This window comes from Molothrus aeneus, chromosome 5 (assembly GCF_037042795.1).
Source record: "Molothrus aeneus isolate 106 chromosome 5, BPBGC_Maene_1.0, whole genome shotgun sequence".
NCBI classification, from domain to species: domain Eukaryota; kingdom Metazoa; phylum Chordata; class Aves; order Passeriformes; family Icteridae; genus Molothrus; species Molothrus aeneus.
Genome location: NC_089650.1, coordinates 22597419 through 22617149, shown reverse-complemented (window position 1 = coordinate 22617149; position 19731 = coordinate 22597419). Strand labels below are relative to the sequence as shown.

Here is a 19731-nt window from a genome sequence, read left to right as displayed (position 1 = left end):
ACAGATCAAAATTTGTCTTCTGGGAGGGTGGCTGGAAACTGAAGGTAAGTTTGGACCAGTAATTTTTTTGGGTGTCTCTATTAGGAAAGTGTTTGCAGGCTTTGGACTAATGTATACCTTTAGTGCTGGGGAGATTTTTCTCTAAGAGCAGGAGGTTTTTTATCCTTTCTGCTGGCATTAATCAATGTCAAAAGATTTGCATCTCTACATGGCCTATGCTATATTTGGAATGATTGTTCTAATAGTTCAGTGTCATAGTAGCTGTTATTACCTGAGACAGTTCTCAGCAACTAAATCTTTGGAACAAACTGTTAAAGAGGCTACAGGAATTGACATATTTAATGATCATCATATTGATCTGTTGTTAAGTTATTGGTGATATGCTTATTGTTCATTTCAATGCTGGTATCCATTTAGATTAGTGATAGTCCTTGTGTTTCCAGCTTTATTTCTAATTATAGTGTAAAAATAATAGGATACAGCTTCCAGTTGAGAGAAGCACAATGTACTAAGTGATTCAAATGACCCAATGACACCAAGAGAGACTGGGGGCATTTTCTGAAGAGTATGGGGGGGCATCTTAAAGGATCTGTGTGAGATGGATTAGGACAAGCCAGCAGAAGGGGGAAAGATTGCAGTGAGAATTATTTAGGAATACTCTTCCGGATGGAGAGACTATGGTACAAAGTTTTCTCCTTCTGAAACAGGAGGATTCTGCAGAATGAAGCTCCAAGGATCCTAGCTATATAGTGTGACTTTATGAGGGACCAGGCACCTTCAGTTCCCACAGTACAGAAGATTTAGAAGTAAAAACGTGCCTGCAGCAATGAATAGTTTTGCTCATTTGGGTTAGTGACAGGGTTTTTCTGCTACAGAGATGCCTTTTGGCTGTGAGGGCATTATGGGCTCCAAAAAGCTTCTCAGCTCTATGGTTGGACCTTGCTAGGTGCAGAGGCAGCACAGCTGTGTGCACAATGCAGTGTGGTAAAGCACAGAAACTCTGCTTCCACCAGACAATCAGCTATACCACTCCTGTTGGCTCTGTTGCTTCAGGTTCCCTGTAAGCAGGATTGAAGCTGCTGGCTTCCTTTGTAGAGCATTTTGCAGCCCTAGAGCAACCTGAAAATGTTTATTGGACCATTTCTTTCTGCACTTGTGGCAATGAACAGAGACAGCAAACAGAGATTGTCTAGCAAAGAAACACTGTAGATTCATCTCCTAGAAGTGAAGCCTCTCCTGCTATCTTACCAGGGGAGGTTTTCCAGACCCAGCAGTTTTCAAGCTTTTTTTATTCACTCTGTATTTCCCTTTTTTTATTCACTCTGTATTTCCCCTGTTTCCCCATCTGCCAGGGAGTGCACAGTAAAAATGGGCCTGCTTTTCTGATGTGCTCTTCATGACTCTTACTAACAAGGTTCAGAGGCCTCCCTGCCACTGTAACTGGGTGTTTATGACCACAGGTTGGACTAAGCACCACAGAACAATAGTTCCCATCTTTGTTCATACACTGGCACCAGGTTACAATAGGAAAAAAAAAAAAAAAACAAATATGCTGCAGGGGGCCTTGAGTTGCTGAAGCTTAAAGAAGGATGTTCACAATAACCATCCAAGGCATTAATAAATTCCTCACCTCCTATATGGAAAATCCAGACATAGATTCCACTCAGCAGCTTCTCTCTGTCCTCCTTTAATAGGAAATCATCCCTAAACAAAAACCTGGGATGGTGGCTTTCACCTCCTTGCAGTCTGACCTTTCTTGTGAAAGACGTCCTTCTATATTGCAGATCCTCTGAATCCCATCAGAGGGGCAACAGATTAGTTCTAGCAGCATTACTCCTCTGGGCACTGAGTCACCTAATCTCAGGGGAATTTCTGTCCCCAGGGTTTCAAAAGACCTTTTGTGTCTTCACAGAGATAATGGTAACAGCACCTCTGACCCCAGTCCTTAGGATATTTCAGTGTTTGCAGGGATTAAGGAAAACATTTTAAAGTTTTGCTGTCTGAAAGTTACAATGGAATAGTAATTAAATGCATATGGGTATGTGTGTGTATGTGAGCGTGCACGTGTGTGCAGATGGAAAACCTTTCTTGTAGCTGGGCTGAAGCAACAAAAATTTGGCTGGATGCCATTCCTGAAATGGTGGTCCAGGATGAGCATATCTCATGGGGCTTTTTTGACACAAATCCCACCCCAGACTTTTCTTTCTCTGGACAGAAGCCATGGAGAGGGACGGTGCTGCCTCCGTGCCGACAGCAGACCCCACGCAGCACTTCCACGCGGCCCTGCTGGAGCAGAGGCGGAGGCTGCGCGGCCAAATCGCGCACCTGCACCGGGCAGCTCGGAAACTCAGCCGGCTCCGCCGCAGCTCCCTGATCGCCAACGTCAGCGGGAGCACCCTGACGGCCGCCGGGGCACTCACAGCCATCCTGGGGCTGTCCCTGAGCCCCGCCACGCTCGGAGCCTCTCTGCTGGCCTCGGCCGTGGGCCTGGGCCTGGCCACGGCCGGCGGGGCCGTCAGCATCACTTCTGACCTCTCCTTGGTGCTCTGCAATTCCCGGGAGGTGAGGAAGGTGCAGGAAATTGCGGTGACTTGTCGGAAACAGATGAGGGAAATACTGGGCTGCCTGGAGTTCCTCCGCCGGGGGCAGGGCCCGGGCGACCCTGCGCTGCGGCAGTCAGAGAAGAGGGCGTCCATGTCGCTCTACAACTCCGTCTGCTTCATGGTCCTCTGCGGCTCCCACAGCTTCCTCGTGCCAGAATACACAAAGGAGGCCACTAAAGTAAGCCAGGCTGTGCTGAAGGCCAAAATCCAGAAACTGGCTGACAACCTCGAGACCTGCACCAGGGCAATGGATGAAGTCTGTGATCTTCTGGAGTCCAGAACAGAGCTTTCGCCACACACAAGGAGATTCAGCTTGGGTGCTAAAACCACTGTCGAGATCCTGAGACCCTCCAGCTGAAGCAGTGTTTGGCTCATATAAAAACTGAGTTTGGATGAATTACATTATTTGCTGTGACCATTCTCATTGCTACCTGTTGTTTTACAGTTCACAGTGCTGGTGCTGTGAGGTGGACATTCTGCAAACCCCTTTTTCCCCAGCCATCTCCACTGCTCTGCTTCCCCAAGGCAGCAAAAAGAAGTAGGTCAGGAGGCAGATGAAATACCTGATGCTGACTGAACCTGGTTTGTAAACAACTTATGAATCTGTGTGTGGTACAAGGGCTGGAGTACCCTAAAAAAGCCAGCAGCTGCCGATTTCCAGTAGAGTACAATCCCATTACCAAGGTACATCTGGAAAGGCTGTAGAAAGAAGCAGCTCCAGATATGTCATACTGTATGGATAGTTCACCATCCCAGGGTGAAATAGCAGGGCCAGAATATATCTGTTTTGGAGAAACCTCTCCAGACTGAGAACTGTGATGTTTGTATTCTATTTATTTGCATAGAATGATTTTAAGCTTATGATATTGTATTTAATAGTGTGTGTGTATATATATATATTTTTTTTTAAAGGAGGCCTCTGTTCCAAAGGAAAGCTGTTGTTTTTTAGAGTAAAAGCAAGTCTGTAGCATGTGAGAGCAAGTTACCTGTTATTTTGCTGTGAGGGAGGGCAAGTCCCTGTAGGAAAAGGAAAGCATGACCTGAATGCTGATAGTAATAAAATAGGGGAAACACAGTTCAAACAGTGACAATAGATTTTAGGAGCCAAAACAGAGAGAAGAGTGGCCCTGGGACCAGAGTCTGCCTCAGGGCATTGGTGGAAGGACACAGTTATATATCTCCTGCAGCAGGAAGGGAAGGTTAGTAAGACAGAGTAGAACAAAACCAGAAAGTTGGTGCTACGTGATGGGAGCACACCTGAGAGGTGGAAGTGCCACTCTCCATGCAGTCAAGCAGCCTGTGAGACCCACAGTGGATCATCTGTGATGGGGGAGGCAGCACTCATGGAGAGCTACACGTGCTCCTAGCAATGCTTCCCACGGAAGGCTTCCTATCAGTGAAATACATGCAGATACTAATATACAGGAGGGGTAGAGAGGAGTAGGATGATTCAGTGGCAGAGCCCCTGCAAAGCAGGAGCAGGGGCTGGGACCCTGTTTCAAGTGACTGTTCTGCTAAATATGCCCTTTGTGATTTTGAGCCATCAGTACCTCAGTTCCCTGTCTCAAAACAGGGATAGTAGCACTTCCCTACCTCACTAGGATGTGTCTGGGATCACCCCACTGAGAAGTGCCCAAGTATGGTGATGATGGGGATCATGTCTGTACCTGAAAGAGTTACAAGGAAGAGACCCTGAAACTAGCTTGAGGCGACTCAAAGAGTTAATGCAGAGGTAACTCCCTCCACATGCCCCAGTGGATAAGGGAAACTTCCCTGCACGGACACAAATCCAAACAATCAGAAAAACCTACTCTGTAATTCTGTAACACTGACCAAATCCTTAGGGAGGGCAGCACTCCAGGTCACAAAACTTGAATCCCTGTCCTTCTTGTCTCTTTTTATGATATCAACATTTGTTTTAATATGTTGTAGGAAGAATAAAAGTTCTGGTTCCCCAGAGTGGGACTCAGATGCTTTTGATCTCCATGCCTGTTTGCCAGAAATGAACAAGTACACTGCTGATTCGAATAAATGAACATGAAGCACTTTTGTGTCAGTGTCTCTCTGCTCCCCTGGAGGTGATGTGCTTGTACACGTTGTCCATCTCATCTCATTTTGCACCCCTTATGAAATAACTGACATTATATCTGGACTAAAATCCATCTGCTGGGGATGCTCTCACCCTGCCCCTGCTAAGGACTGTAACATGCAGTAGAGATAGGAGCATATTTGTTTAAAGCCAAGTTTAAAAGCCCTGGAGTGACAATTTCTAAATCCAGTATAATCTAAAGTGTCCTGTGCTGAAAAGCACAAAAAAAGGATTACTACTTAGAAGCTGTATATTTATTTTATCATGCATGAATGCTCCCAACAGCAGTTTAGGACAGGAGAAAACTTTCATTCAAATACATCTGTTGACAATAGGGAATTACACAGACTGGAATTTCACCAGAACAGAATTGCTCCACCCTGCTCCCCACTAAAACAGCACCATATTATGTGGGCAAGGAGTTCAGTAAAGAATCACAAGCAGTGACTTCCTGTCACATCCCTGACTCCATTTCCTGAGGCATCCCAGTGACCCTTACAGGGGTCCATGTCTACGTGCTGGCCAGGCTTAACCTTAGCACCAACGATAAGCAGCAAGCTGATGGTCAGGCTGCTGTAATTTTTGAAACATATGGTAACAAGGAGCATCTACACAGGGTGGGTTTGGGTTTTTTTTTTTGTTGTTTTGTTTTAATTTATCACTGCTCCTGAGCACAGTGGGATGCAGCAGTTTCATTTTGACTCCTGCCCATGAATTGTTTCATGTTTCCTCTTCTTTCCCTGTCACGCAGAGAGTTCGTTCGTATTTCCTCTCACTTTCCTCATTGTTCTGGGCGCAGAGGAAATGCCACACTCGGAATCCAGGGACAGATGCTGAAGCGTATCAGCATTTCCACTGGGAACACACCCAGACAGACTTCCCAGAGACAGAGGGAAAAAAATTTCATAATTCATACTTCAAAAATTCACACTAGCAATTATCATAAGTAGAAAACAATGCGGGACAATGACAGCTCTTTTCTCTCTTTCCATCACTAGTGCTTCAAAATGTTTCATACCAACACATCTGAAGCACTTAATTAGTTCTCTGTGAAAAATGCCAATCACTTGTTTTTAAAATTTTAAAAGTTTAATAGTAATAAAATGGTTATAAAAATAGTAATATAATTAAAGTAATACAAATTTGAACAATTGGGATTAGGGCAACATGAGACAATAAAAACAAAGAGTTACAGACAGTTCGGGTGCCTCTTTCTGGGCAAAATAAGCCCGAAAAAGGACCCATGTTAACAGAGGATTAACCCTTAAAAGCAATAGCCCGTTGCATATTCATACACCTCATAACATGATGCATAAATTCTATTCAAACAAAGGATTCTATCTGGTCAGTGTCAGCTTTTTCCTCTTAATCCTGACGGCGTCATCAGCGCTGAGCAAGGTAGGAAGAACTTGATAAGAGAGTGTCATGGTTTGGCACAATACCAGTGCCCCCATGAAGATACCTTCTCCCTGGTTTCTGCTGTGAGATGTGACCAGGAATAAGCAAAGCAGGCTCCCACTTAGGAAAGAAAACAGAACTTTATTAACTACTCTACAACTATAAATAAAAGGAACACACACAGGGAAAATGAAAACCTTACAAATACATTTCCTCCTCCCCCCACCAAATTTCCAGTACAATGCATCTATTCCTCGAAATCACCAACTCTCGGTCCAGCACCACCCTTCAAACAATCAATCCTCAGTTCATCAAGAGGAGAGGAGTCCTTCTTGTACCATGGGCTTCCCCTGGAAACACAGCTGAAGCCTCGTGTGTTTCTGTGTCACTCGTGGCACCGCCCGGAGTACATCTGCCATCGTGACCTCTTCCTTTTCATGTCCAGTGCTCTCACCACTGAACATGGACCAGAGCTGCTTCTAGGGTTGTCTTTTTTAAGGATGCTCTGTCCCGATCCAAAAAAGGCACAGTCTCTCCTTTGGGACACCTGTCCCCACAATCTCTCCTTTGGGACACCTGTCCCCCCCATATTTTTTCACCCCCTGGGGCCGAGGGGCACCAACACTGAACCCTCTTGGTTCTGAGGCCATTGCTTCCCTCTAGAATGCAGTCTCTGTGTCACAAGGAACATGGCTCTGTCCATGGCTGTACAAAAAGAGTCCAGCAAAAGCCACTCCATCATCTCTTCCCACTAGGATTCTTCTCTACTCTTCTACTATCTCTCGCTCACCCAGACCTCTCTCACACTTGCACATTTCCTTCCTCATCTTCCACTCTATCTTCCAGGAGAGGTCAATGATCTGTAAAGTTCTCATTCTCCAAAAAGGGGTTAAAAGCTCCTACAAGCAGCCGGCTGAACCCCCCCTTCTTCTCCTCCCAGCCGTGCTGCCGGCGCAGGCCCATGTTTATCAAGCTTCAAGGTTACAGTCCCAGGCAGTGGCTCTCTTTCTCTCTCTCTCTGTGTCTCTCAGGGGGGGCTGCCCGATGGCTCCCGGTGTCTCTCTCTCTCTTCCACCCTTCCATCCCCGGGCTCAGGCCTACCTCTCTCGGCCACATGGCTTTCCCCTCCCCCTGCCCAGCCAGCAGCTGGGCCAGGGGAGAGACCCCAACTCTTTTCCGCCGGAAACCCAAAAGGACCCTCGCAGCGGAGAGCTCTGCTTTTAACCCCGTGTTCTCAGAGGCGGATCCATGTCCTAATGGCCAGGTTAAATGCCAATATTAAAGCCTGAATATCCATTGGTCCAAAACACAGCATCCCAAAAAACACATTTCCTGTCAAACCACCACAGAGAGCAATAAATTCTTTTTCTCTGAAAGATTAAGGTGTCCTGTGGCTGCTACCTTGGTGCGAGTCCTCTCTTAAAAAAAGTATCTTACATAGCATAGTTTCTATTTTAACATTATGTTATAACCTAAAACTATATTTAACACACTACTTAAGAAAATTAACACAGCATAACTTTCTAACATAACACATATAATATTCATTTTCATATTTGTGAAAAGCCAATCCTAAAATACACATTTTTCACATTCTCTATATGCATTATGGATGTAAATTTAACATATTCTTGCCTTTTTGTGCCTGGCCAGCTCGTTTTGCCTGCTGTAGAAGGCATGAGCTGGGAACAGCATCAAGCGCTGCCTAAACCGTGTTGTGCTGAGTGCAGGCCTGAGGCTGGGCCGCTCGGGGTAGTGTGGGAGTTTGGGATGGGGTGGGAAGCTGTTGGATTTCTCCAGTATCTATGGCAGAAGCCAGTCATGCTATGCAGAGGCTAAGTCCGATGTCTCCGATTTGGTTGTAAAGCACGGCTTGAAGGGCAGTGGTGTTGGCTTCTGCTCGTCCATGTCATCAGCTGATTAGTAGGGAGGACATGACTCCAACTCCTTCTCAGCCAATGAATAGGACAAATAAGTTGTTGGCGATGATTAGGATGGGTATTGCGATTAGGAAGAATAGTAGGAAGGTGAAAAATTTTGTGATATAGGAGTCTGAAGCTATATATCACGTTGCAAATTGTAGGATAGATCATGATACGAACAGTGCGATGGGGAAGAAGGTAAGGGAGTACAAGTCTATTTTTAGGCTGATGGGGATTTTGAAGTTTATAATGAATTTTCATTCTCAGAAGGAGGTGAGGCTTTCTGTTCCGGAGTAGGTGTAGATGTTATGGGGATTAAGCTGGTTAAGAAGGAGGCTTTGATTGTGTTTGTGATTGTGTTGGGGGTGTTCTTGAGGTTGTTAGATGGAAGTGGAAATAGGATGGGGGTGGAGATGATTAGGATGAGTATTGCGATATACGCCGGGCGAGCAGGCGGGCAGGCTTTCCCACAGCCCCTTCAGGGTGTCCCTGTCCCGGGAGAGGCGGCTGGAGATCCGCATCCCCCCTTTCCCTCGGCACCTCTCGGAGCTGAGGGAGAGCCCTCCCGCTCCGCTCGGCTCGGCTCCTCCTGCGGAACTACACATCCCGTCGTGCCCCGGGGAGAACTACAGCTCCCAAAGTGCTCTGCGCTGCGTCCGGAGGGGACGGGCCAAGATGGCGGCAGGAGAGGAGGAAGGGTCGGCGGCGGAGCCGGAGCAGGAGCCGGCGGCGGAGGAGCCACGGAGCTTCAAGGACTTGGTGAGGCTGAGCCGGCGCCACTTCTGCCGCCGGTGCTCGCTGCGCTGTCCCGGGGAGCAGCGTCCTGTTCCCCCGCGCGGAGGAGGCCAGGGGAGCTGCCGGCCCGCCCGCGGCGCAGACACGTGCGGGCAGCGGGGCCGGGCAGGGGCTGCGGGCACTCGGCCGCTGCCCCGCTGGGCTGGGAACTGCTGCTCCCATCAAGTTATCTAAACTTGACATGGTGTTTTTTATTTTCTACGGTCATGGGTCACCCCTGAGGTGAAGAGATAGGTATGTGTGGGGAGGGAAGTTCCTTGTGTAAGCTAGGGTAAAACCGACCCTATATTCTTCTTATGACAATCATCTCTACCAGATTTTGAACAAATCCGATGAAATTACTGATGGAAGTGGGCATCACTGTCAGCAGCCTGCCCTTTCAGAGAATTGCATTTGGGGGCTTGGTGGGGTTTGTCTATGCTAGAGACAAGTTGGCTCCGTTGCAGCATATATTTAATTTAACTCTGTGATTTAATTTAGGTCTTTTTGGTGATATTTGTTTCCCTTTTCTCTTGTCACTGATATCCAGGGAGTGACAGATGTCCTGTGTGAAGCTTGTGACCAGTTGGGATGGAAGGTGCCAACGAAGATCCAAATTGAGGCTATTCCAGTGGCTCTCCAAGGTGAGCAGTGTACTTCTTTGATCCTGAACTGGGGACTGCTCCAGGAGCTCTGTGTGAATGAATTTTGCTGAGTGAGAAAGATCAGGAATGAGTGTGTCCCAACTTCTTCATTGCTGAAGATCTGTGTCTAGAAGCAGTTTTCATATTCATTTGATGTCCTTCCCAGGTGGAGCTTGGAATCCTAGTTTATCCTATGACCCTGCCTGCAGCCACAAACTTTCAAATGAGTACAAACATTGTTCCTTGAGTGTTCACTCCTGTTGTGTAGTTCTGACACTCCATGTTAAATAGATTTTTTATTAATAATTTGAACTGCTAGTCCACATTGATCATTTTGTTCCTGAAATACTCAGGGATACACAAGAAGCTTCCAGTCGGTTTTGGACTGTGCTGCTTCTGATAGAGACCTACAGAGTGTGTGCGTGTGACTGAAAGTGAAGATGCCTTGACTGATTCCTTAATATGTATAATTTGCTTTGCTGTGAGCAGGCAACTCTTTGAAATTAGATTTCTGAAGTGAATAATAACCAAACCACAGTGACTTTCTGTAAGCATTCTGGAATTACAAAAAAAAATACTGAATTCAGCAGACATTTCTGCCTCTAGATTTTTTTTTTTAAACAAAACTCCCCAAAATGCTCTCAAGGAGGAAAGGAATAACAGTGACAGAATGGGAACAAACTTTCAGTGTCTTCTCTGTCCTAGCATTTAACTTTTGTCAGACTCTTTTACACATATAAGATTCTCTTGGGAAAAAAAAAAAGTAAAACAACACAAAGGAAAGACTGCATGCCAGAGAAATTGTTTCCAGTGTAAGGTGTGTTGACAGCATGTTCTTCTCAGCTGCATGAGCTCTGGAGGTCATAATGGATTCTGTTGATGAATTCCACCCTGTTGCCTGCATTGTTTTGGGGTAAAAGACTTTCTGTCCTACTCTTCCTACTGAAGGAACTGGTTTAGATTACCCTGTTAATCAATGGCACAATTGTGCCTTGTGAAATGTGAGCCTGGTAGTGCTGTTATCCTGTAGTTTGTGTGACTGAAGTCTCAAACACCACAGTCTGTTTCCTTGTAAGCCACTAAACAGACAACATTTAGACTAGAATAGTGAGGTGGAGTCATTAAGCTGTAAACTGATGTCAGATTTGAGACATTATAAAGTGCAACTTATTTTGAACCTAAGTTTTGTATGAAACCCTGTATATTAACAGAAATTAACTAGAAAATTGACTATTGAGACTGTAATCATTGCACAGATAAATCACAGCCTAAAAATGCTTCAGAGAGATTCTGAGATTCTTTGGTTTGACCTTTGTGGTTTTTTTTTTCCTTCTCTGTGTCTGCCTTTTTTTCTGTCCTTAAGGAATTCTTGTGTTTTGTAGCACAGTGCTTTAAAGTCTTCTTTCTCTGTTGTGGATGTATAACAGTTTTTTTGCCCCCTTGCTCCTTCTCTCAGGCAGAGATGTCATTGGACTGGCAGAAACTGGCTCTGGGAAAACAGGAGCCTTTGCTTTGCCAATTCTCCAAGCACTGCTGGAAACACCTCAGCGATTATTTGCTCTTGTGCTCACACCAACAAGGGAGCTGGCCTTCCAAATCTCAGAGCAGTTTGAAGCTCTTGGGTCCTCCATTGGTGTTCAAAGCAGTAAGTGGCTTTTATGGTATTGCACCAGTTTTTCTGAAGGCCAGTTTGTCAGCTCGAGATTGCAAAGATAAAAATAGAGGATTTGTATGAGGGGTTGAACAAAATGTGAGAAAAGCTTATGCTGCTGGAAGACAGAGATCTGGTATCAGGTCTGATCAAAAAAGACTGTATAGTCTTTCCTCATGGAGTGGTCTACAGCTCTTCTGCATTCTGTGTCTAAATAGTTAAAGGTGGAAATAGAGGAGAGTTTTCTCAAGAGTGGGTTTGTGTCCAGTGAAATTGCATAGAGCTCCCTCCTATGGTGTGATGTAGTTTAATCTTCTTTTCAGACTGTCTGTATTGATTCTTTAGATAATCTCTCATAAAAGCTTTGTGGATATTTTTAGAATTCCTAGATTTTTGCAGTTGAGTTAAACTGAAAGGAATAGATTCTGCCTGTAGCTCTGCAGCTGTGAAAATAAAATACTTGTGGCCAATAAGGAATTAATTGCATGGCTTAAGAAACCTAGGAAGGTTAGATATGCTAAAATAAAGTAAATTCTCATAAAAAGAAATAGCTTTTCATTTGTACAGAAGTGCTGTGGGTGGTGGGCAGTCAGAGCAAACACTACAGTGCCAGGGGAGGGCTGGTGCTGCACTGAGGGATTCACTCCTCTCTCTTTGTCCTGCAGCGGTTATTGTGGGTGGAATTGACACGATGTCTCAGTCTCTGGCCTTAGCCAAGAAACCACATGTTATAATTGGTAAGTTGATGTGCTAGGGATGTGGAGTGTGAATATTATCAAACTGCAGCTACGTAAAGGAAGGAGAGTACATCCTTCATTTTTGTTTTGTCCCAGCTCTGAGTACTGGCTTGTTAATGTTTCTAAAGTATCCACCAGTAACTTTGTTGCTACAAGCCCATTCCAAATCATCCCTGCTTGACCTAGAGTGCTTTTGGCTTGTTTTTTCCTTCTCCTCAAGTATTTGAAATAGTGCTCTCATCTTTTGCAGTACAGCTTGTCTACTGTTTTTTTTGTCTCACTTCTTTTTAGCACATTCTTCAGAGAGTCTGACTCCATTAGTCTTAATTCAAAACACTCTCTGAAGATACCCTATGAAAGAGTTATTACCACAAAGCAATCTTTCCTTTTCCTGGGCAAAGAATCCCATTTCTGTAATGGACAGCTGTCTTGCCTGTTTGGATCTTTTCCTCTGCTTTCCTTCTGAATTTGTTCTTGTTGTGCTGTTGGTAGCAACCCCTGGCCGTCTAGTTGATCATCTGGAGAACACAAAGGGCTTCAACTTACGAGCTCTGAAGTTCCTGGTGATGGATGAGGCTGACCGGATCCTTAACATGGATTTCGAGACAGAGGTGGGGATCTGCTGAAAGATTAGTTTGGAATGTTGGATGAGTCCCTTTGAAATCGCTTCATACATGAGAAACACTGAGCTGTTCTGTAGAAATTAGTAGTGAATTGTAACTAAATTCTAATAATTACACACAAATCTGTGGTGGGATTAGAACATAGCAGAGTTCTGCAGAGCACTGCCAAGACAGTAGGAGGTACTCTGAAATCCACTAGTGTCTCTGGAGTGCCTGACATAGAAGGTAGCTAGGGTAGAAAACAATCACAAACACATTCCTGCAGAAACATTGCCTGATATTTGCACTGTTGTTAGACTTTTGGAGTTCACACTGCCTAACTGTCCACAAGATACCAGCCTACAGAAAAAAATTTGTTCCTACTGTATGTTTATGCATGCATTACTCTTCATGTGGATGATCTTTATATTTGTGGAAAGTTTGTGTCTTGCTTGCTTGTAGTATTTAGTATTTCCATTTCCTTATTTTTTTACAGGTGGACAAGATATTAAAAGTGATTCCTCGAGACAGGAAGACATTTCTATTTTCTGCCACCATGACCAAGAAGGTGGGAGCACACTAATCTGTTTTAGTTCTCCTTCCATCAGGCTGTCCTCTTGACTAGACTGTATTAATACAATTTTCTGACAAGATCTCTGTCCAAGTAAATTTCATTGATCTTACCAGGTTCAAAAACTCCAGCGTGCTGCTCTGAAGAATCCTGTTAAATGTGCTGTTTCTTCCAAGTATCAGACAGTTGAAAAACTACAGCAATACTATATTTTCATCCCCTCCAAATTCAAGGTAATGGCACTTCTGTTTCTTCTCTCTTACTGTCTTTTCTTGCTCCCACAACTGTCTAATATCTTTTCATTTTCTGAGTCCTAGACTTAATGTTGCACATGTGATTATCTCTGGGTTTTTTTGAATTCCCTCTGTTTCTTTACAGGACAGCTACCTGGTTTATATCTTGAATGAACTGGCTGGTAACTCTTTCATGATATTCTGCAGTACATGTAACAATACTCAGAGGACTGCTCTGCTGCTCCGCAACCTGGGCTTCACTGCCATTCCCCTCCACGGGCAGATGAGTCAGGTATGGGCATGAACCCTCACAACAGAGTAGGCAGGGGGCCTGGGGCTTGGGAGATGGCTGCACCACACTGAGTGACACCTGCCTTTCAGGAGGAGTATTTCATAGCTAGAGGACTGGAGTGATCCATAGAAATTCAACTAATTTGAATGCCGACACTGGTTCTGTAATATTTAAAAAAGAAATTAGAGAAGTGAAATTTTTGAGTAGTTTCCCCCTCAGTTCTTTTGTGCCAGTATCTTATCAAGAGCATATTAACTAGAAACTAGAATGAGTGTTATTCTCTCATTCCCTTTTTGTCCTTTTTCCAGAATAAACGTTTGGGCTCTCTAAACAAGTTCAAGGCAAAGGCACGTTCTATCCTCCTGGCTACAGATGTTGCAAGCAGAGGTCTGGACATCCCACATGTGGATGTGGTGATAAACTTTGATATTCCTACCCACTCTAAGGTAAGCCTGTTTGTGTGCCAGCTGGGAGCTTCTGGTCACTGGGAACAGATAGACAAAGAAGGTGGGCAAAGGAAGAGAGACATATTTTCTCTGGTCTGTTGACTGGAAGCTTAATTCATGATTCTGTACATTGAAAGGGGTAGTTCAGCCTCTGCTATTGAGTTGGTATCTCTGTTTGCATGATCTCATGGCCTGGGTTGTAGAGGTGATCCTGTAAGTGGTGAGGGGAAGCAAGGAATGCTCTGTGTCTTTGCATTTCTGCTCAGACTGTATGTTTTGCCTTTTTACATTCAAGGGCTTTGAAAACAATTTTAACATATTGCTAGTTTCATGTAGTCATCTCTGTGTCTGTGATTGAGGTCTGCCTTCGTATTTTAAACTGTGTTTAAAAAAAAGAAAAAAAAAAAAGTTCTCTGATTATCACTGGTTAAGAAAGGTGTCCTTAATATGTCTCACCTTCATATCGCTAAAGTACAACAAAAGGAGAAGAAAGTAAGTTATCAGCTCTCTGTATGGAAAGTATGGGGTTATCTCAGGGATGTGACTGTTTCCCAGCTTAGTTCCAGAAAGCATACCATTAACCTGTACTTCAGGAATTGCTGTTATTGCTTACAATGATTAAAGATACTGTGCCTTGCAGACAGAAGAAAGCATGGTAGGTCTTTTGAAGACACTCCTTTTGTAAAAGCAAAAAAGTAAGAAAAAACCTGGGGGGGTGGCAGCTTGAATGGTGTTATTATGGTCTTTGTGCTCTTCTCTCTCATCTAACACATAGAACAGATCCTTTCTTACAATCCTCTGTCTGCAAATCCTCTATGGAGAACAGAGCATTTTAATTTCCATAATGTAGTATAAAACCTGGAAAACAGCCTTGAACCATATTGACCAAAGATGCTCAATAGACTCTTCTAAATTATTCTCAATCATCCTCTCTTTCACCATGCCTACCAAGTTTAAGTCTACTTGTCAGAGAGTTTCTCTGGAAGATGCACTATGGAGAGCACTAGATTCCAACATTGAAAATGCAGGCATGGGTTCACTATGAATATTAGCTTTCCAAGGAAGTGAGTGATAGTGAGTTTTAGCTTTCCAAGGAAGTGAGAGGGAAGTCTTGGCAAAGGTCATGTATTGCAACTTTTATCCTGCAGTCTGGAATAATTGAATTTGGTCTTCTCATTTAGAAAGAGATGAATTCAAGTGTTAAAACTGAAGTTATGCCTCCACTTAGGCCTATTCTCAAAATCTGATGCTGCAGTCCCTCCTGAGCATTTAATGCTGGCAGTATGTTCTTGACATTCTCTTGTTCTTTCCTAAAGAGAAAATATATAGGCTGATCTGCCATAAGATCTGTTCTGTGTTTGGTGAACATGTATTATTGCTTATCAAGAAAATTCTTTCCAGGATTACATTCATCGTGTTGGGAGAACAGCTCGAGCTGGGAGATCTGGCAAATCTATCACCTTTGTCACACAGTAAGTGATAAAATTTAACAGACTTATTCTTTCCAGCTGTGTTTCAGAGCAGAAAATATCTGACCTTATCCTGAGTGAGAATACAATACTGCTTTTCATTTTGAAGTGCCAATTGGTTTTATTTAAAGGGGAGAGAATTCAAAGCCTAGGGTGGGGAGGGAGGAAAGTCTAGAAAAATTCTAGAAGCAGGCATTCATTGAGCAGAACAGTTTATAACTGGACTATACAATATATATATTCTTTAAATATATAATGCAGGTTAAGTAACTTTGAGGGTGTTTTATAAACACTGAACTATTTGTCTAAAAAGATAATCTATACCAAATACTTCTGAACAAAGATGAGACGAGCTGGATAAATCAGAGAAGCCATGCCAAACAGCATCGTTTGGATGCAGCTGAGCTGCTGGTGAGACCATCAGCACAAACTAACAGTATCTGTGGGCTGGAGACAAGGGCTGAAGGCTGTGAGTGGTGACAACTGAGGCCCTCTCAGCAGGGCTGATTCAGGCTGGTGCCCTGTCTTCCCTCAGGTATGATGTAGAGCTGTTCCAGCGCATTGAACACCTGATTGGCAAGAAGCTGCCAGCATTCCCCATGCAAGAGGAAGAAGTTATGATGCTGACAGAGCGTGTGGCTGAGGCCCAGAGGTTTGCTCGAATGGTGGGTGCTGGCTTTTTGACCCTGTCCCCTCTGTTGTATTCTGAATTTCTTCAGACCAAACTCTGGGTCAATCTGTTGATTGCATTGCAGGAGCTGCGGGAGCAGGGAGAGAAGAAGCGATCTCGGAACGATGATGATGACACAGAAGAGGCTATTGGTGTCAGGAATAAGGTGGCAGGAGGGAAAAAGAAGAAAAGGAAAGCCTTCTAGTTTGGTATTTGAACAGACTTTTTTATTTTTCTCTTTATGGCCATCTTAGCTATCAAAAACAGTCTACCAAGCCATCTCCAGTGGATTTTTTTTCAGAACTACATATGAAATTTGGCAGTCCCTGAGGAAAAAAAAAAACAGCTACAGACTGAGCTTGGCCCATGTTGGTACCATGGCACCAGTTTTCCTTTCAGGGACACTGTCAGAGACCATCACCTCTGGACCTGGAAGCAGCTGTGGTCTGGCCCTGCTCAGTCACTACGAAGTGCAGTGTGAGTGCAGCTTTTGCACTGCTGCAGCCTGTCCCACTATCCAATCTCACTGAGTGCATCTGGAATCAGATCTGTCAGAAGAAAGAGGAAAAGGTTAAAAAGAAGTGACTGAGTTTTCACAGCATAGCTGTGATGCCCTTGCTTTGGAGAAGGGATGTGTTCAAAAATATATTTTGCTTAATTTTAAAGCTACCTGGTTTTCCTTGTCTTGTCACTGACCTGTTCTGTTCACTTTGTGTATCAGCTCTGCCAGAAGGTTTTCTTCTTGGGTCAATCCTAGCAATTCAGATGTGACATCAATACCTTAGATTTGTCAGCTGAGGAGCAGTCCAGCACAGAGAGAACAAGCTTCAGCAGGATGAAACATTCACTGCCTGGAATTCGATCCAATACCAGCTAATGATTGACACCCTCAAGGATAGGTCTGGGTTTTGGGTGGGGTTTTTGTGGCCGATTCTCGTAGTACTTACAAGTGAACACAAGAGGGAGGAATTTACATGGGAAAGCAACTCACAAGCTGGGAGGTGCAGAAAAACAGGTATCCTGGAAAGCTCTTTGTTTCCCTGAGCAGGGAATTTTGTTACTCTTAGGCAGAGTTCCATGCCAGGTAAGTAGACTTTTGCAAGAAAGAGATAAATGTACTTGATACAAAGCCAGAAGGTTACTGCTAGTTCTCATTGACAATAAAAATTTTCATACAGGATGTTCCTGCCGGTAGGCAGAGTGAGAAGCTCCTGCATATGTAAATTTACTGAAAACATAATGTCCAGGATTCATAAACTGGATTTTGTGCTACATGAAAAACAATGTTCAAAATAGTCCTTTTTAGATCTAAATGGAAAGTAGAAATATTGCAGTAGTCAAGATAAGCACAGTGGTTATTTCACACTGTTGGCATAAATCTAGTATCTACATGTATGCTACTCAGAATGCTTTTACACTTTTGTTAGGGGCAGTACATTCTGCAAAGAATTGCCAGGAAACCTAGGTCTGTTTTTTCATGAGGTACTGAGCTACTCTTTGGAGCAAAAAGAGGGACAGTGTTCTCACTCTTTATTTATGATGTAGCAGTTTACTTAAATCTCCCAAATATCTTCAAGTCTGGTAGCTCTAAAATGGTCTTGAGTCAGTGGCAGATTGTAAGTGTATAAATCTTGGGTATGTTCACTGCTAAGAGCCTTTGTGTAAAGGAGAAAGAGTGTTTATCTTCCCTGGGTCCCAGCACAGAGGGGCAGGGGTGAAAGGCCATAAATGAGAACATTTTACAGGGCACTTTGGTAGCAAACCACACAGTTAAGAGCCCTAGAATGCAGCAGAGAGAGAACAAAATGAGTGATAATATGGGTGGAGATGCAAGTGCTTGTTCCCCATGGAGCAAGGGAACACTCCCAACTGTCCTGCTGGGTGCTTGAACAAAATGTCTTATTCTTTGCAGGCAGGATAGGGTTGGTTCCAGTATCAGCAAAGGAAGCTTCAATCTCTCTGAGGGTCCTGGATCCCTGGAAAACCTCTGGAGTGTTATTGCCAGCTATGTAATGGATGAGATGCAGAGTCAGTCCTGAAGCAATCTTGTAAAGTGATGTGAAGGGCACTCTGACTGCTGGAGGAGGTAGGGCAGGGCACTCTGACTGCTGGAGGAGGTAGGGCAGAGTCATTCCTTTCAGAATTCCTTTCAGGTTGATGGAGTCTGTAGCATCTCACTGTGTTCTTCCTATGTGGAAGCCTGCAGCAGCAGAGGGGATGTCTTGTCCCTTGGTGGAGTCAAAGGTTATCCCTCTTGCAGTACAAGAATATTGGTGGAGAGAAATACAGCTGCTCCTTGTGAAAGAGTACAGAGCCTCATTGAGGGGAGTGACTAGACAGCTGGCCACCTCCCTTGATTTGGAATGACAAGCTGTAGAAGCACTTGACATTAGAAAAGCAAAGGTCTCACCACACCCACATTCTCACTGGTGCCTCACCTGCCACAGGTATGTGCATTCAATTTAAACTAAAAATATCTCAACAGGTTGGAGGGGCAGGAAATGGTTTCTTTATTGTAGCTACTCCAGGGGGGCTGGGTCAGAGGGTGTTTTTATAACTGAAGTGGAATTGGGAGTGTCTGGAGATGTATTTGGGCAAAACAGAATTTGCAGCCAGCCTAAAACAAAATCTCTAGATGATCTAATGAAGCATGAGGGGAAAAGAATGAAGTGAGACCTGTCTCTCTCTGAATAAATGTTCAGAAAAGACCAGCACTGGTATGTGCATGGCTGCATACTTTCATACAACAGCTGCTGCCAGTGTGTTTGTTCAGTCAGGAGGGCTTTTGAGGGGCAGTTCTGGAGCACACCCCTGCACCCTCTGGAGTTTCACACAGCAGGGAGCTGAGTGGACGATTAACCTCAGCATGACGTAAGGTAGGATTGGGCTAACACAATTTGTCATATTTTTGTGGTTAAAACTCGGGTGAAGTTTCAATGAAAGCTGTGTTCTCAAAAAATGTTCAGTGGGGATGTTTGCAGTTTGAAACAGTTCTGCACTTCCAAAGTACATAATGAGAAGGTAATTATTTATATATTTGTAATACATATTTTAAATTATGTTTTATGCTTTTGATTTTTAGTACCGTGTAGGTGAGTACTTGGGGCAGCAACAAATAGGGATAGAGTGTCTTTCATTTAAATGTTGTAGAGCTAACAGAAGCGGGTCTACCCTTCTGAGGGGAGAAATAAAAGTAAATATGGATATCAGCATGGATAACTAACTTCAAGATAAGTGACAATAGCTGCAAAATAGTAGCAGCCCCTGCAACCACCCAGTGGTCCAGTACAGGAGCTGCATTGAACTGACCCATCTGAAAAGGATTTGGCCATGTCAGTTCCCCAGTGCCATGCACCTCCTGCCCAGGGGCTGCAAGGGAAGGCAAGGGCCAGAAAGCACAGCTGGCAACCAAAGTGGGCAATCCAGGGCCTTTTTCTGTGGCAGCAGCCTGAGCCTAATCTTCTAAAAGTAGTGAGGCACACATGAACTCATTCAAGGACCTGACAGCCCACCTGTCCCCCTGCCCCCAGAAAGGTAGAGATAACTAAAGAGGGAGACCTGAATGCCATGACTTTTCTAGCAACACCACTAACTTGTGCTAAGAAGAGTCTCAGTTTAGGAGGAATTCTC

At 44.2% G+C, this 19731-nt stretch overlaps 2 protein-coding genes across 2 annotated transcripts; both read left to right on the top strand.

The window, feature by feature from the left end:
• On the top strand, window positions 1-4648 carry APOLD1 (apolipoprotein L domain containing 1). Its single transcript, XM_066550210.1, has 2 exons — window positions 1-44; window positions 2216-4648. Exon 2 carries the CDS (start codon window positions 2221-2223, stop codon window positions 2959-2961), a length of 741 nt encoding a protein of 246 aa, XP_066406307.1. The 5' UTR covers window positions 1-44; window positions 2216-2220; the 3' UTR covers window positions 2962-4648.
• Window positions 4649-8658: 4010 nt separating this feature from the next.
• DDX47 (DEAD-box helicase 47) lies at window positions 8659-16770 on the top strand. Its single transcript, XM_066549933.1, has 12 exons — window positions 8659-8771; window positions 9337-9430; window positions 10887-11075; window positions 11747-11818; window positions 12311-12429; window positions 12917-12988; window positions 13108-13224; window positions 13370-13516; window positions 13825-13962; window positions 15364-15434; window positions 15967-16096; window positions 16187-16770. The coding sequence occupies exons 1-12, from the start codon at window positions 8688-8690 to the stop codon at window positions 16304-16306; spliced, it is 1353 nt and encodes a 450-aa protein (XP_066406030.1). The 5' UTR covers window positions 8659-8687; the 3' UTR covers window positions 16307-16770.
• The last annotated feature ends 2961 nt before the right edge of the window (window positions 16771-19731 follow it).

Coding starts and splice junctions, on each gene's coding strand:
- APOLD1 (XM_066550210.1), top strand. CDS start 2,221: ATGGAGAGGGACGGTGCTGCCTCCGTGCCGACAGCAGACCCCACGCAG.
- DDX47 (XM_066549933.1), top strand. CDS start 8,688: ATGGCGGCAGGAGAGGAGGAAGGGTCGGCGGCGGAGCCGGAGCAGGAG. Junction 8,772..9,336: donor CACGGAGCTTCAAGGACTTG/GTGAGGCTGAGC, acceptor ACTGATATCCAG/GGAGTGACAGATGTCCTGTG. Junction 13,963..15,363: donor ATATTCCTACCCACTCTAAG/GTAAGCCTGTTT, acceptor AATTCTTTCCAG/GATTACATTCATCGTGTTGG.